Raw genomic sequence first — 16,283 nt, 5'->3', positions numbered from 1 at the left:
ACTTCTGGGGCTGCTCAGCGCTCCGAGGAATGGAGGCGCCAGCCTGTCCCCCATTGTCTCCCGCCGCGCGCAGGTCTGTGACCGTGGCGAACACCTTTGCACGTGTGCACCCTTCCTCCTTTCTGACTATTCCAGAGGCTGAATTCCCATCAGGGGCTTGGCGGGTCTGAGGTGTGGACACGGGGCCGGGGCGGAGCCCAGGCCGGGGACGCTGAGGGCGTGCTGGGTGCCAGGCCCGCGTCCCTTCCACACCTCAGGGGTCTTTGTGTCCTTGTAACTGGTGTGGACTAATGAGTCCTTAACATAAAAATATGCGGACCCCTGTCATTTGCTGAAATGTTTTCCCCAGGCTCCTACTTGCTTTCAACATTGGTGTTGTATGTATGTACCAGCACAAAAGCAGACACACATATCGATGGAACAGAATAGAGAACCCAGAAATGGACCCACAAATGTATGGCCAACTCATCTTCGACAAAGCAGGAAAGAATATCCAATGGAAAAGACAGTCTCTTCAGCAAGTGGGGCTGGGAAAACTGGACAGCGACAGGCAGAAGAATGAACCCGGACCACTTTCTTACAGCAGACGCAAAACTAAACTCTAAATGGATGAAAGACCTAAGTGAAGCCATCAGAATCCTCGAGGAGAACGTAAGCAGCAACCTCTGTGGCCTCAGAGGGAGCAACTTCTTATTATACATGTCTCTAAGGCAAAGCAAAAATGGACGCTTGGGACTTGCTCAAGTTAAAAAGCTTCTGCATAATGAAGGAAACAACAAAACTAAAAGGCAACTGATGGAATAAGAGAAGACATCTGTAAATGACATATCAGATAAAGGGCTGGTATCCAAAATCTATAAATAACATATCAAACTCAACACCCAACAAAACCAATAATCCAGTGAAGAAATGGGTAAAGGACACGAACAGACATTTCTCAAAAAAAAAAAAAAAAAAAAAAACTCAACATCACTCATCATCAGGGAAATACAAATCAAAACCACAATGAGATACCACCTTACACCTGTCAGAATGGCTCACGTTAACAACTCAGGGGACAACAGATGTTGGCGAGGATGCGGAGAAAGGGGAACCCCCTTGCACTGCTGGTGGGAACGCAAACTGGTGCAGCCGCTCTGGAAAACAGTGTGGAGGTTCCTCAAAAATTAAAACCAGAATTACCCTATGACCCAGCAATGGCACTGCTAGGCATTTATCCAAGGGATCCAGGTGTGCTGTTTCGAAGGGACACATGCACCCCAATGTTTATAGCAGCGCTATCGACAAGAGCCAAAGTATGGCAAGAGCCCAAATGTCTATGGACTGACAAACGGATAAAAGAGATGTTGTGTGTGATACACATATATACACGCTAGAATATTACTCAGCTATGAAAAAGAAGGAAATCTTGCCATCTGCGATGACGTGGATGGAGCCAGAGGGTATTATGCGAAACAAAATAAGTCAGAGAGAGACAAATATAATTTCACTCATACGTGGCATTTAAAAAACTAGATGGGGCGTCTGGGTGGCTCAGTCGGTTAAGCCTCCGACTTCAGCTCAGGTCATGATCTTGCAGTTCGTGAGTTCGAGCCCCGCGATGGGCTCTGGGCTGACAGCTTAGAGCCTGGAGCCTGCTTCGAATTCTGTGTCTCCCTCTCTCTCTGTTCCTCCCCCTCTCATGCTCTGTCTCTCTTTCTCCTTCAAAAATAAATGAAAACATTAAAAAAATTTTTTAAAGAAAATAAAAAACTAAACAGATGAACATAGGGGAAGAGAAGGAAAAATAAAATAAGATAAAAACAGAGAGGGAGCCAAAGCATATGAGACTCTTAAATACAGAAAACGAACTGGGGTTGCTGGAGGGAAGTGGGGGGGGAGGGGCTAAATGGGTGACGGGCACTGAAGACGGCACTTGCTGGGATGGGCACTGGGTGTCGTATGTAAGCGATGAATCACTGGGTTCTACTCCTGAAATCAACACTACACTACATGTTAACTAACTTGAAGCCAAATAAAATCTCGGAAGAGAAAAAAACACAAAACAGAGTAATTGGTGTTACGTCTTTTCCTTTTTTGTCAAATTTCACGTTTGTACCTGGTGCAGTTTGCTGGTCTTTTTCCTGTTGCTTCCAACCTCAGGAAAGTGTCCCCACAAATAGAACAGTCCTGGCCCAGGCAGTGGGTGTGGCTACCCCCGGTGCATCGTTTAGAGACATTCCTGGGTCTTTCCACCAAAATCCCGAACATGCTCTGCCTCCTACAGGCCGTGGGATCCTGTGTTCTCTGCAACACCCTGGCTGCCTCCTGGAACCCACGGATGGGTCCCAGCTACTCCTCGCTTACCCCTGGCTCCACTCCATTCTAGAACACAACCGTGCTTGCGAGGAGACCAACAGGTCGACTGCCCACCAAGGTCACACGGGACAGACCAACACACGCAAAGACAGGGTACAGCTGGCCAAGATCCAGTTTCTGCAAGCGCCCCACGGATGCAATTTAACCCTGGACAATTACTCAAGGACCACACGGCTTCCAAAGCCCATTAGCCTGGACACAGTGGAAGCCAGGGAGAGAAGGGAGGTGTGAAACCAAGCCCACAGATCGGATGCAAACTGACCGAAACACAGAGGTTTCCTTCGAGAGCATGTGCCCCCTGGGAACCAGAGAGACGGCCTTCGCCATCCTGAGTATTTTAACCTTTCAGAACCCAGTTTTCCTAGAAGTTTCCCTCCTTCTACGCAGAAGAAGATCAAACGCTCCTTTAGGAGTATTTCTGCAAAGAAAGGCAAGGTGGGACCCCCGCGATCACCAGGCAGTGGCCCAGTGAGGGATCCAGCCGCTGCCCGAGCTTCTCACCAGGTTCTCCGCCGTCGGGGGACGCGGGTTCCCTTGGTCCTGGGTTTGGGAACAGTGGGAAAAGGGAAGTGGTGTGCCATCCTTCGGTCTCTTTCAGGAAAAAGGAGCCTGTTCGGGTCCACATGTAATTTCTTCGTGTGTAACTGAACCGTAAGTGGTATCTCACCTGTGGGACCAAAGATAAAGCCACTTGCTCTGATTGACAGGCAAAGAGGCACACATCCGCGTCAAACCAGAGACCCATCAGGGGGCTCGGTGCCGTGAAGTCACCACCTCTCCTGCCCCTCACCAATGACACAGGGTCCCGGAGCGTCAGAGCGAGTGGTCCTGCCCAGGGCGCCGACAGGGTTCCCGCAGCCGAGCCCCCACAGTGTTCTCGCCGTCTCGCTATCTACCTACAGGAACTCTGCACCTGAGGTGTCCCTGATAATCGGCGGAGGGCCGCAGAAATAATGCTCGGGGAACTGGACAGTCTTAATTAACCGGGTCTTAATGCCATCAGACGGGCAAAGGACTTCCTTTTGTTTGTTTAAATAGATAGCTGAAATTCTAATGCCGGGGTGGGCAGGTCCCAGGTGTCTGCTCCTTTCCCACCTGCCCCATCCGTGCACAGAGGCCTGGAGACGTGGGGGGATGAGAATCTGCAGTGCACTGCCTCCTTCAGGCTTCCTCCACCATGCAGCCTGCCAGGCTAGCACGGCACCGGGCGCCCTCCGAGGGGCCCGTGACAGTGACGCTGGCCCCGCAGCAAGGCCAGGTGTCACCTCCCAGGCTGGCAGAGCCCCTTTGCAGGCCAGGCTTGTTTTGGGGGAGGGAGAGCGGGGCTTTGTGGGGCGGGGTCCTCACCGCCAGCGGCAGGGGCTCCCTGCTGTGGTTGAAGGTGTGCTCGAACACTATGGCGGCCAGCACGTTGGAGGAGCGGTTGTCGTACCTGACGTAGTCCTCAAAGTCCTTCTCCGAGCGGAAGCCCCGAGCTGTGGGAAAGCCATGAGCTGCCCGAGCGCCCGTCCCACTCAGCACTCTGGCTGCTCCGGGTCACGTTCAGATCAAACACTGCACAGGTACAGGTTTCCTGTGGGCTTTGTCCGCCTGTCCTCAGGGGTCAGGGAGGCTTTCGTTTTGGGCAGAGAGACCGGCGGCCGAGGGCACTGGTGCCCCTCCCCTGGCCCCCCCCCCCCCCACCCCATCTCGGAGACTGACCCCGAGCGGGGAGGCTGCGTGTGGGATCGGGAAGATGTGAGTGGATGCTAACGTAATGCGTCACACGGTTTCTCCGTCACCAGACCCTGCTCCACACGAAGGGCTTCCCGGTCATCACCCAGTAAGGGCCAAGGACCTCCCCCCGAGGTTACATTGCCTAAATCGAGAGGCGGGAAAGGGATCACGCTTTTCACACTGGAAGCAGAGCGAGGGAAGGCGACAGGCACGCGTACTGGGAGTGTCCCTCGGCAGGCTTCCTGATGCCTTCTGCTAGCGCTGTCCTCCCAGAACCACAACCCAGAAAAGGCCCCAGCACCGCACACTCACGGCACACCTTGCCCCTGTAACGCAAGAGCCTTCCCGGGGCGTGGACGGCTGTTCCCACCACGAGTAATCGGGAGCGGTTCCAGAGCCCGTGCTGCTGCAGCGGGCACACACGGGGCTCCGCTCTGCCCTCGCAAGTCTGGTCCCCACTCTACGACGAGTGACCCGCCAACGAGGGGCGATGCTGGTCTGGCCGCCGGCCGGGGCCGCTCGCCCGGGCCCGAGCCCCACGGCCAGATGCGACGGGATCCAAGGGACACCTCACCTCTCATGTTGATGACCAACGTCCTCTGCGCCGTCTCTGTGATGGTCTTCACGGCGTCGCTGTGGGACGGGATGTAGGCCAGCTCCCAGGCGTCGCCGGGAGGGGGGAAGCTGAAGAACAGGGGCAGCTCCCGGATGGACTGGCCAGGGTAGATGGTGGCGTTGGGCACGTTTTCCGACTGGATCTTCAAGCGGAGCCAGATCAGGATCCCAGAGAACAGCAGGGGCAGGAAGAGCTCCAGGACGGTGACCAGCACTCTGCGCTTCTGGAAGAGGAAGGGAGGGCGCGGCGGCGGGGGTCACGGCGGCCTCCCCGGGCCGCCCCTCCCGGGGCCCGGCGCCCGGAGCGCCCCGCACACCCACCTGCACCGTGTAGTTCTTCCAGAGCAGGAGCGCCAGCTGCCTGAGCGCCGCCATGTCCGCGCCCACCGGAAGGCCGGGTGCACCTGGGGGCCGGGAGACTCCCTCAGACGGGGCCCTCCTGCCGCGTCCCCCCTTCCCGGCCGCTGCGCGGTCGCCAGCGCTGCTCCGGCCGCTCCCAGAGAAGGCGCGCTGCAGGGCGGTGACCGTCTCCTCCTGAGACGCACCCTCAGAGACCGGCTCTATGTGCCACGCGCTGCTGGCGCGGAGTGACCACCACCCAGGTGTCCTCTGTGTCCTCTGTGCTTGCTGCCTCTCCGCTCATCCCCCCTCCCCCGGCTTCCCTGGCCACGCTCACAGAACCAGCGAGAGCAGAGAGCGGCGCGGTGGGGAAGACAGGCCGGGGAGGGGGCCTCGCCCTGCTGACCGGGAGCGGACACGGTAGGCGGACAGGTGGGCAGAACAATGGCACGGCGCCAGCTCTCCCGCCTTGAACGCTCGGGACCAGTTTTTCCTGCTTTAACCGTGAACGCTGCTATGTGGCCTCCCCGTGACAGAAAGATCTCCAAAGAAAACCCTCCCCGTGGCACAGTGGGATATCGTATCTAACAGCGGTGCGCAGAGCTGGGCAGAACCGAGAGCGGGGGCGGGGGGGGGGCGTTGTAAAGGCCTCCCTCCATCTGGGGAAGTGCATTTCCCTAGGTGTCTGGGGTCTAGTGTGAGCAGAGACACGGGGCCCAGGTGAGACGCTCACCTGCTACAGAGGGAGGTGGTGTCAGTTAGCTCAGGAAGACCCCACAACGTCCAGGACACGGCAGTACCGCCTTCCGGAAGCTGCTGGCATGAAGGCTGGGGGCGGACCAGGCTGCTCAGACCCAGGGTGGGCACGTGGGCGGTGGAGGTGGGGACACCCCAGAGCACTCCTGGTTCCCGTCCGCACGGCCAGGTCGCGGGGGGACCTTTGAGGGGCCCTTCGCGGCTCACAGTCCTTCAGGTGAGGAGACGCCTGTGTGACACACGCGGAAAGTTCTGAGTTCAACGAAGTGGCTCCGCACATGGGCGGAAACAACCCCACACAACCAGGGGCAGTTAAGAGGCGCGAACGCTCGGACAAATGGCTAGGGAATCGTTCCTCCGTGAGCGCACCGCACGCTAACACCACCACCCGGAGAAGCCGCCGGGAGACCCTGCAGGCGGAGTGAGAACTCGTGGGTTTTCTTAAAAAGGCCAACTTTGGGGCGCCTGGGTGGCTCAGTCGGTTGAGCGGCCGACTTCGGCTCGGGTCATGATCTCGTGGTCCGTGAGTTCAAGCCCCGGGTCGGGCTCTGGGCTGACAGCTCAGAGCCTGGAGCCTGTTTCGGATTCTGTGTCTCCCTCTCGCTGACCCTCCCCCATTCATGCTCTGTCTCTCTCTGTCTCAAAAATAAATAAATGTTAAAAAAAAAAAAAAAAAAAGAAAAAGGCCAACTTTACATTTGGCCTCAGTCGGTCAGAGTCATTTCCAGGAAAGCTCTTTTTAAAATGAAACTCTTGCTTTCTTTAGTTAAGTGGCGGCGCAGATCTGTCTAACAGTGCTCAAAATTGATGCGTTCGAGAGTAGTCAACAAATACCGGTAGAGAGTGCAACTCAGAGAAGTTACTTACAAATTAACCTAAGATACGCTTTTAATTAACTGCATGGTTAAAACGTGAAGGCATGAAAGCTGAAATAGTATGGAGTGCTATGAAGTAGTGACTTAATAAATTATCCAAATTCTTTCAAAATTAACAAGGTGGAAAAACTGTCATAAAATCAGTTGTGGACAGTTAATAAAAGAGCAGTGGTTTCGTGAGACCCATGAGGGTCTGTGGTTTATAAAAGGTTTCCAGAAGCGGGTTAGGCTAAGACGGGAAAGCACTTCCTCAAGCGGGGCCCGTCATCCCCAGGACAGGTGGACGGGCACCCGGCCGGGTTGAACTTTCTTCCTCTACCAAGATGGAAATACAAAAAGGTCACGGTTCAAGGAAGTCTTCTGGTCAGAGAAGTAGAGGACTTCCTTTGCTGGGAAAGTCTGGCCAAGAAAGGACACATCCCCGTGCTTAATCCTGCCTCTCCCGGCTGAGGGCTGGGGAGGGCACAAGGTTAGACCGAGCGTGCTCCCGCAGTCCCTACGAGGCGACAGCAGCACCCGCGAACTGACCTGGGTCCTGGCAGAGGCTCCCGGCCGCGGTCTCCCTCCAGGCCTACGGCACGACTGGCTGGGAGGACGCAGCTCTGTTTCGAGGGCTCTGGGGTGGGGCCTGCGGGCCTCTCGAGTGCGGCAGGGTGGCTGACGCCTCACGGGACATCAGGAGGGGCCCGGGGCTCGCTGGCATGACTCTTGGGCACCTCTGGGCGAAGGGAGGGCTCTAGAGCAAAACGTGGAAAGCGATCATGGAACACCTCTCACCAAGTTAGAAAACGAACAGCAAAACGGATTGCAAGTGTGTTACTTAAGACAGAGCAGATCTGATAACAGAGAAAGAAGGATTCAGGGGGACAGAGGCCGCAGGGGTGGGTCTTCGTTCCCCCCCCCCCCCCCCGATGCATGGAGAGAGAAGCATTCACATCATTTTTATGCTTCTAGAGCTCCTCTAGCCCTGGCTTCGGCCGTCTCCACTCTTACAAAGAGAGGAGGAAGCACCTGACCCGGGATCGCACAGTAAGAAAGCTGCAGAGCCAGGACGTGACCCTCCCTGCCTGTGTTCCTAACTACCACATCCCCGTGGATCCTGAAAGTAGTCGACATCTTTATAAAATCACATGTGTCGCTCCCACAATGTAACATTAGAAATCACACAGAAAATACTCCTGGAGCCCCGCCACTTTGATAGGTGTTTATTTCTGTGTCTGTCCGGCACCGGGCCCGTGGCCTCACGCACGCCCAGCGCCATCCAAAGTCCCAACCGATGCCGTACTTGCTTCCGGTCTGCTCCAGCGAAAAGAAATTTAAAGGAGATTCCCAGAATTACAAAATCTGGGAAACTTTCTGGTTATGAAAGCAAAGGTACATGAGGAAAGGAAGTTAAAAGTTGCTTCAAACACTCAACGCGGAGGCACAGCGTCCCCAGAAGTGGCGGTGACGGCGACCTGGAGCCAGCCCCGCGCCTTCCACCCCACGGCAAACACTCAGGCGGGGGCCACTTGCAAAGCCGCCACCTCCGCCCCATAAGAGCCGCTGAGAACTTCCCCTGTGGGGCTCCCTTCGCTCCTCAGGGGCAGAGCCACGAGGGGAAGGGAAAGCTTCCCCCCGCCCCCACTAAAAGCTTTGTTTGTTCACTGTTAAAATATTAAACTTTACACAAAGCGTTGAGTATTTCGATGTTTGCTTTTTAGGTGAGTCACTGAATTGGTCCACAGTCAGCGCACACTGTGGCCTGCTAGCTCCTGAGGGCTCTCAGAGTGGCGCACAGGATTCCTCTACAGATGGTTTTTCCAGTAACTTGCGTGCGTTCGAGACCTGTGGGTCGTGCTAGTTCACGGGCACTGTGACTGTGCAGATGCCTCGCTGGCGGGGTTCTTCAGGGTGTGCCGAGACGCCCGCGCACCTCCACTGCCTCACCTGTGCTTTCCCATTCTGGGCTGGAACATGTCCCCCCCACCCCGTCTGTGTGCTCGTGCAAAACCAGGTTTCATTTCAGCCGATAAGGAACAGGGTGGCATTAATGCTTTCAGAGAGGTCACTGCCGAGGCGGCCTCGAGACCAGCAAGGGGAAATGGCCAGAGCCCCGGTGCAGGGCACATGCCCTTGGGTCACGAGCTCCTGTCACATCCTGAGCTCACTGCATCTCCTCCCAGGGGAGCCTAAGTCTGCCCAGGCTGGAGGACGGCATGGTGAGAAGTAGGGGGGGGGGGGTCTCCATAAAGCTGGGCCTCCCTCCGTGTGTCACACAGGGAGCAGAAAAGCACATCCGTTCCATGGGTGTGGAACAGAGACAGGGCCTTTCTGGTGGCGCTGGCTGGGACTCGGCGCTTTTCCTGAGGAGTCAGGTTGGTGAGGACCTGTCTCAGCTAGGGAGGCATTTCCTCATCGACACGGGGAGTCCACAACAGTCATTGGTAGTAAAGGCCTACGTGTGTACACGCCAAATAGGTACTTAATTAATGCTTGTGGGTAGAATCTTCTACGATACACAAGACAAAAAAGCATTGATTCATCCAACAGACATCTGCCAAGTTCTTGCTGTGCAAGGGGTGCCGAGGGTTTGGAAATGGGAATCACAACATTCCTAACCCAAGGTGCTCACAGCCTGCGAACGCGTACGTGTACCGTAAGTGCCGTGGCTCGAGCCAAAGGAGGCGTCGGGAGATTCTGGAGAAGATCGGGTTTATTGTGTGCGTGCGCACGATGTGGGGGAGGGAGGCTCTGGGAAGGCTCCTGGGGTGGGTGACAAGGGAGGCCAGTCTCGAGTGTCCCAGTAGCTGGGGGGGGGGGGGGGGGCAGGATAAGATCACGGAAAAGTGGAAGAGTATGTGGTGGGGAGCGGCCGTAGTTCTTAGCGCCTGGGGAGGGAGCAGCAGGGAATGAGCCAGAAAGGGAAGTGGACTGAGGCCTCAGACGCTGTGCCGCTGTGCCGAGAAGGCAGCGGGGTTGGGGGAGGGCAGTAATGCTGCTCCTCAGTTGTTGATCCACGATCTCTGGGTTGTTTTGCAGGGAGGTGCCCAATGAACATGAAAATGTCTATTTCAATGGATTCTGCAGACACAGTGTCTTAATACCAATAAACACCGTAAAACACAGGCTGAAAACAGCAGGCACGTTCATAGAGTCTGGTGCCTGCCAGTGAACCCCACTACTGAGCTGTGAGTTGGGTGAGCAAGACGACCTACTAGAATAGACGGTGACAAATTGCACTTGTTAAGTATTTTTCTTTAAAACTGAGGGACAAATGGGCTTTACCGACACTCAGTACACGAAAGGACCGTGGCAGTCCTGCTGGCCTGTGTGTTGGGGGCCACGCACCCCGGGGGGCAGGAGGGGCTCTGAGACATGGCGTGGCCCTGGGCCCCCGCCCACCGCTGTGCTTGGAGCCTCGCCCCCGTCTTGGGGCTTCACATGACTCGGGATATGATGCGTTGTGCTCAATTAAAACAAACAAACGAAATCACAGCTGAAGCTTTCTGATACTTTGTCGGGACTTGGGAAGTGACCGTGAACACCGTCAGTGACCGGGAGGATCATTGGTTGTCTCAGGACTCAGCACGTAAGGAGGAAATGCAAACTCTCTTCCAAGAGGCCTTTTCTTTTACTCAATGGCGAATGACTGCGTGAGTATGTCAGCTAGCTGATTTCTTTTAAGCCAACACACTCGAACCTGTCCCTTCAAAGAAAAGGTGACAAGGCGTGAGAGCTGCGGCTTTTCAAACTAAACCCCAGAGCTCGGAAGGGTGTTTGGAGTGGGTGTCCGCTGCAAGAGAGCCATCTACACACACGCTCATACCCACACTCCAGGAACCTCGGGCGCCAGAAGCTTCCCTGCCCCGACAGCCCCTGAATGCCTAGGGCCCCAAGAACCCTCGCAGGCTGATAAGCAGGAGTGAAAAGCAAGTCTCCCAGCTGGGAGCGCGGTCTGTGTGGCTTCACAAGTGACGTTGTGAACGTGGCATTTCCCTGTGACACCACCAGAACCAGGAACTGAAATACACAGAACCCAGAGCCAGACCTGCCGACCAGGGGACTCAGGTTTCACCAAGGCTTCATAAATGGGATGGGGTTGGTTAAACATCCGACTTCGGCTCAGGTCATGATCTCGCGGTCCGTGGGTTCGAGCCCAGTATCGGGCTCTGTGCTGACAGCTCAGAGCTTGGAGCCTGCTTCAGGTTCTGTGTCTCCCTCTCTCTCTCTCTCTGCCCCTCCCCTGCTTGCTCTCTCTCTCTCTCTCTCTCTCAAAAATAAATGAACATTAAAAAAATTAAAATAAATGGGATGGAGACTTGCTCACAAGGCTTTCTTTTAGAAACAACATACGAGGGTGGTGCCTGGCTGGCCTTGTTGGCAGAGCATACAACTCTTGATCTGGGGGTTGGGAGTTCAAGCCCCAAGCTGGGCAGAGAGATTACTTAAAAAAATAATCATAAAAACGGCACACGTTTTTAAGGTTGGTCTGGTAGCGTCAATATGTGGAACAAATTTAATCGTGTTTGCTTTGCCTCTTGTCCCTTTGAAAGGTCTGTATTTCTGTATGTATTTAGGTCTGTGATTTTCAGGACACTAGTACACGGCTCTACTTAACAAATAAATAATTAAAACCCATGGGGTGCAAGCTCAAATTCTTTGATGCATATCAGCACACAGCTGGTGGACGATGTATTTACCCGAGTGGCCCCTGCATAGATGAGGTGGGAACAGATCCACAAGCCTTGGTCATTGTCCGAGAGCCGCCGGAGGCTGGGTTCAAGGCTGTGGTCACTTGCATTGGACCGCCAGTGGTTTGCTGGCCTCGCGCTCACCAGCACCGCCCACCCCATCCAGGGTGTCCCCTTAGGGTCGCAGAGCTCCGAGTCTATAGTGAAGCTCGTCACCTGGCAGGGCTTGGTGGGGTGTACTTTTAAGTCGAAGGTGTGGCCCAGGAGAGAGTCCCACAAAGCCTGTGCTAGCTCCTGTTTCCCTCAGCCCTGCTGGAGCCTTGGTCCCATCCCTGTTCTGTCCTGCCTCTCTAGGTGGAGGAGATGAGGTAATGAGGCACTTGAGGGCCCCCAGGGAGAGGTAACCACGGCTCAGGCTCATTACTCGGCTCCTGCAAAGGTACCTGTCTGCCTGTTGACTCTGAATCTCTGAGCCATTCGGGGGATGAGCAAAGCCCAAGTCTCCCGGGACAGGGACAGTGGGACAACACCATACACTTTCCCACAGGGGCCTGGGACTTTTGGGGTTTTGTCTTCTTGGAAAATCGTTTCCCAGTCCGGTCCAAGCCCCTCTGAGAAGCAGCCGTGGACATCCCGGCTGCACGACAGAATATTCTGGGGGTGCTTCAAGACAGAAACTGACATCAGAGGCCCACTCCGGAAGATTCTAGGCTCTGGTCTGGGCACGGGACTCATTCCTGGGTGATTCCTTTTTCTTTTTATTTATTTTGAGAGAGAGAGAGAGGGTGTGTGCAACCATGAGCGAGTGGGGGAGGGGCTAAGAGAGAGGGAGAGAGAGAATCCCAAGCAGGCTCCCCACAGTTACTGCAGAGCCCAACTTGGGGTTCACTCTCATGAACCACGCAATCATGACCTGAGCTGAAATCAAGACTCAGATGCTTAACTGACCGATGTGCCCAGGCTCCCCCGTTCCTGGCGATTCTGACACGCAGTCAGGGTTCAGCTCTCGCGCCTCAGCCTCTGGACGCCTGCGGCAGCTTTGCTGATGCCTCGCTTGCTACTTATCTCAACCTGTCTTACGTCACAGCTACTGGTGAATAAATCATACTCTAGCAACATCCTAAGGACCCCAAGAGCAGGGATCACATCCAATCGGTCTTTCCGTCATGCTAGAGCCTTGCCCATCCTTCTCCCCAGACTTCTAGAATGCTTTCCCCCTCACTGACTCGAGAGCGGATAGGTCTACTGTCGTCGTGGGAAGCAGGGCTAGAGAACAAACAGTCACGGAGGGAGTCTTCCCTGGGCCTTCCCACTCGAGACCAAGTCAAAACAGGTTCCCAGGAGACCGGCACATGCACCGTGTAAGGCTAGTGTCTTTGAAGGAACAACCTGAGCTGCTCTGTCTTGTTCAAATGGCTGTCTCATCAGGATGATGGGAGATGGCCTCGGAGGGGGAACGATGTCATCCTGTTTGCCAGATGTGATGACCAAGTGTGCCGTGAAAAAAAAAATCTGCAAGGAGTTGAAAAACAGGTGAGGGGATTCCCAGGCCATCCATTTTTACCTGTTCTCCTTTTTTTTTCTTATTTTCCCTTGACACGAACTTTGTAAAACAACCTTTATCCTTTCAGGTTTACAAAAGGCAGCCCCAAAACGTTCCCAATCAAATGACACAGGTGTTCAGTAGGAAAAAAAAGCCAGGCTGACTTTCATTTGCACCTTGCCCAGGCCCTGGCTCTGTCTCAGGGTGTCAGCCACCCATTCAACAAGCGTTTCTTGAGTGCCTGTTATGTGCCAGACTCTGGCTATGTGCTGGGAACGTGAGCCCGACAAGATCCAGTCGTGGCAGTAAGTGGGCTCGAAGTTCAGGAGGCAAAGGAGCCAGCACACAGAAATAAACCCCGTAAGGTGATGGGCTTTAATTAGGCGACGTCCAAGGAAGTGACCAGGGCACTCATTCATGAACCAAATACACACCTGTCCTAAACCCTGGTGCAGGACACAAAACCGGCCCTCATGAAGCGACAGCGTACTGTCTGAACGCCAACACAGGTGTAAACGCAAATTCATACCGACTCCAGAGGTTACCGAGAGCGGTTGCAGGCCTCTCCACCCAGGCCAGGCGTCCCTGCCTTTCTGTCCACCACACAACTCCCACCGTGAACAGTGGACCCCTGGCCCCCCATTCTGGCTCCCGGGAATGAGGCGGACTCCAGGGTGGGGAAGGACTCCCACCCACACTGGGAATCTCTCTGAACGAGGGATGAGCCAGCAGCATCCCGGCGGCCCTGCCGGGGCTCCCGGCCTGAGGGCTGCAAGGCTCTGGCGGGCGGATGCTCCGGGTGCCTCAGGACCAAGGCCAGCGGGTGCCGCCTGTGCCCCCTCCCGGGCTCGGCACAAAGGGTGCGGCGGCGCGTCCAGCTCGGGGGCCGGCGGGAGGGAGACGCTCTCGAGGAGGGGGACACGCCCAGAGGCTCGGCCCGAGGGGAAGCCAGAGTCCCGGTGGCCACGCGCTGCCTCCACGGGAGGTGCACCTGCCGCGCCGGGGCGGGGTGCCGGGAGGGGGACGGCCGCAGAGTGATGGGCGGGGGGAGGGGGGCGGCCACGGCAGGAAGGCGGCCGGGCGGGGGGCTGCCGCGAGCCTCCGGAGCAAGCGAGCGCGCGTGGCGGGTCCCGGCGGCACTCACCGACCCTCGGCGCCAGGGCGGCGGCGGCCGGCGCGCTGCCCTCTCGCGGGGTCCCCGGCCTCGGGCCCGGCTGCGCTCGGCCTCGCGGCGGCGGCGGCGACGACCGCCGGTGGTGACAGCGGCTGGGCCGCCCGGCTGGGAGGGGGCACCTGCAACCCGCGGCGGGGCTGACCGGGCGGCTCGAGCTCCTGCAGGGGGCGCGCCGGCCGGCTCGCGCGTGCGCAGTACGCCAACCCTGCGGGTGCCCGGCCCGCCCGGACGCCCCGCCCCGCCCGCGCCTGCGCAGACCCCGCGCACCCGCGCGCCACCGGCAGGGGGCGCCGGGCTCCCGGCGGGGTTAGGGCAGAGCGGGGCGGGGCGTCGTGGCGTGCACCTGCGCTTCCAGCGGCTGCCGCAGTCGCTTCCCGAACCTCGACCTTCCCCGGCCGTTCAGCCATTGCCCCCAGCACTGTTCTTCTTTGAGCGCGGGCCCCGGTGTCGCTGAGGGAGGGAGAGTGGCCGCCTCGGGCCTGGCTCGGACTGCCGGCCGGGCGGGGAGGCCCTGGGAGCTCTGGACAGAGGGGGAGGAACCTTCTAGAAAACGGCCGCAGGGAGGGTTGGAAGGCCCAGCATCCTGCGGTGTGTCCAGGGTCGTGGGGCGGAGAGGAGAAGGGCGGGGAGGCCTGCGGGTGGTGATTCAGGGTCGGGGTCACCTCAGCAGGAAGGTCGTGGGTTAGGGTGGTTAAAATCAGAAACAAACCGAGACCAGCCTTGCAGGGTCCCTGAGCAGACAGAGCCAGTTTAGTCCTGGGAGCAGAGCTTATTGTGGCCTCTTTTGGCAGGGCGAACTTGACTTGGATCATTTCTTGCTGTGCCTGTGGAAATGAGCAAAACGTGAACTATGTGCCGAGGTTGACAGACTGCCCCCGAAAAGTGCAATGTTGTAACGAAGCGCTGTGAGGAACAGTCTCCGCTGTCCCGCTGTGGGAGCTGCTCTATTACAATATATCCCCCGAGCTTCCTTCCTGGTCTGCAAATTCATTTTGGTGCGTGCACAGTAAAGTTTGGCTGATTACGACTTCGGTGATTCATTGGTTTTACTTTGGCTGTTTTGAGCCTTTGACAGGGTCCGGGTCACCTCCGACGGGAGGGTCCCTCCGGAGGGATACGGGTCAGCCTGGGGGCATCTGGAGCTGAGAGGGTCCTGAGGTTGAGTTGGGGTCGACCATGGATGGGAGTGTCCCAAGGCAGGGGCAGAGTCACCTGGTGCAGACAGGTCCTGAGGCTGCCCAGGGATCCCCTGGGGGGCGGTGAGGTCGCGTGGCAGGGGCGGGGCGGGACTGGGCGAGGGGCTGGGGCCTGAGTCTCGTGCGCGGGGCAGGGAGGCGCGGGGCCAACAGTCGCCGCGGGCCGGCCCGCTCGGGTCCCCAGTGCCCGGACTGAGCGGCTGCCAGGGGCCTACGACTCCGGACCTCGGCACCAGAGGCACACTTGCAGCTCAGCTGCCCGGCGGCGGGGCTTCCCCGCAGCGGTCCCGGGGACGCACCTGGGGCGCCGCCTGCTGCCAGCCCGGCTCCGGCCGCTCCCAGCGCATCTCCGCGACCGGGACGCGGCCGATAGAACCGTAAAGTAATGACCCCAGTCTGGAGGCTTCTGCCCCAGCCACCCAAAGACTCCCGAGGATTAGTGATTGAGGGGCCCCTTGTCTTTTACCATCTGAAGTGGTGCTGTTTACTTACTCATTTGTTGGCTTTCCTTCCCTCTGTCTCCCTCACTACAACGTGGGCTCCAAGAGACAAGGGACTTTGTCTACTTCATGGCTACATCTCAGGGTCCCAGAATGCCTGGCACAGAGGCGGCACTTGGTAAATAGTTGCTGAATGAAAGAGTGAGAAGACCTGGCTTCACATCTGGCCCTGGCCCTTTAACTGGTGCGGGCACGTCATTTGACTTTTCAGAACCTCCATCTCCTATCCCTAAAATCAAAGTGATGATACTAGTCATACCGAACTCAAAAGTATTTTGTTTTAGGGTCAAATGAGAAAACGCATAAATGCTTATCACAATGCCTGCCGCACACATGCAAAAGAAATGATAGTGCTACGTGGGTATAGCTAGAGACTCCCAAAGGCTGGTCTCTATAATGAGCATACAAAACCCCCATGACAAAAACAAGAAAAACCACATCAACCAACCAAACCAAAAAACCACCCCCAAACAAAAACAAAAGAACTGAATGCAATTATAAGAGTGGTGTGTGTGTGTGTGGGGGGGGATTATTAATG

The 16,283-nt window shown here is 56.7% G+C and overlaps 1 protein-coding gene and 1 long non-coding RNA gene across 2 annotated transcripts in view; one reads left to right on the top strand and one right to left on the bottom strand.

Annotated features, from left to right (window-relative positions):
• The window catches only part of ABCA3 (ATP binding cassette subfamily A member 3), a 45,071-nt gene extending 30,903 nt beyond the window's left edge, over positions 1-14,168 (bottom strand). The window contains exons 1-7 of the mRNA XM_078440233.2: positions 14,020-14,168; positions 7,188-7,395; positions 5,762-6,013; positions 5,011-5,093; positions 4,649-4,913; positions 3,706-3,833; positions 2,860-3,025 (exon numbers count right to left, since the gene is read on the bottom strand). Of these exons, the coding sequence (XP_078296359.2) occupies positions 2,860-3,025; positions 3,706-3,833; positions 4,649-4,913; positions 5,011-5,064 (613 nt within the window). The 5' untranslated portion in view covers positions 5,065-5,093; positions 5,762-6,013; positions 7,188-7,395; positions 14,020-14,168. The remainder of the gene's footprint in view (positions 1-2,859; positions 3,026-3,705; positions 3,834-4,648; positions 4,914-5,010; positions 5,094-5,761; positions 6,014-7,187; positions 7,396-14,019) is intronic.
• Positions 14,169-14,306: 138 nt separating this feature from the next.
• LOC144614786 (uncharacterized) lies at positions 14,307-15,076 on the top strand. Its single transcript, XR_013552951.2, has 2 exons — positions 14,307-14,637; positions 14,841-15,076. It is a non-coding gene; the product is annotated as an uncharacterized LOC144614786 (long non-coding RNA).
• Positions 15,077-16,283: the final 1,207 nt, after the last annotated feature.

Source organism: Panthera onca, chromosome E3, assembly GCF_046562875.1.
Source record: "Panthera onca isolate mPanOnc1 chromosome E3, mPanOnc1 haplotype 2, whole genome shotgun sequence".
NCBI lineage: Eukaryota > Metazoa > Chordata > Mammalia > Carnivora > Felidae > Panthera > Panthera onca.
Note: the sequence above shows the minus strand (reverse complement) of the source record. Positions and strands in the feature narration are given on the sequence as shown.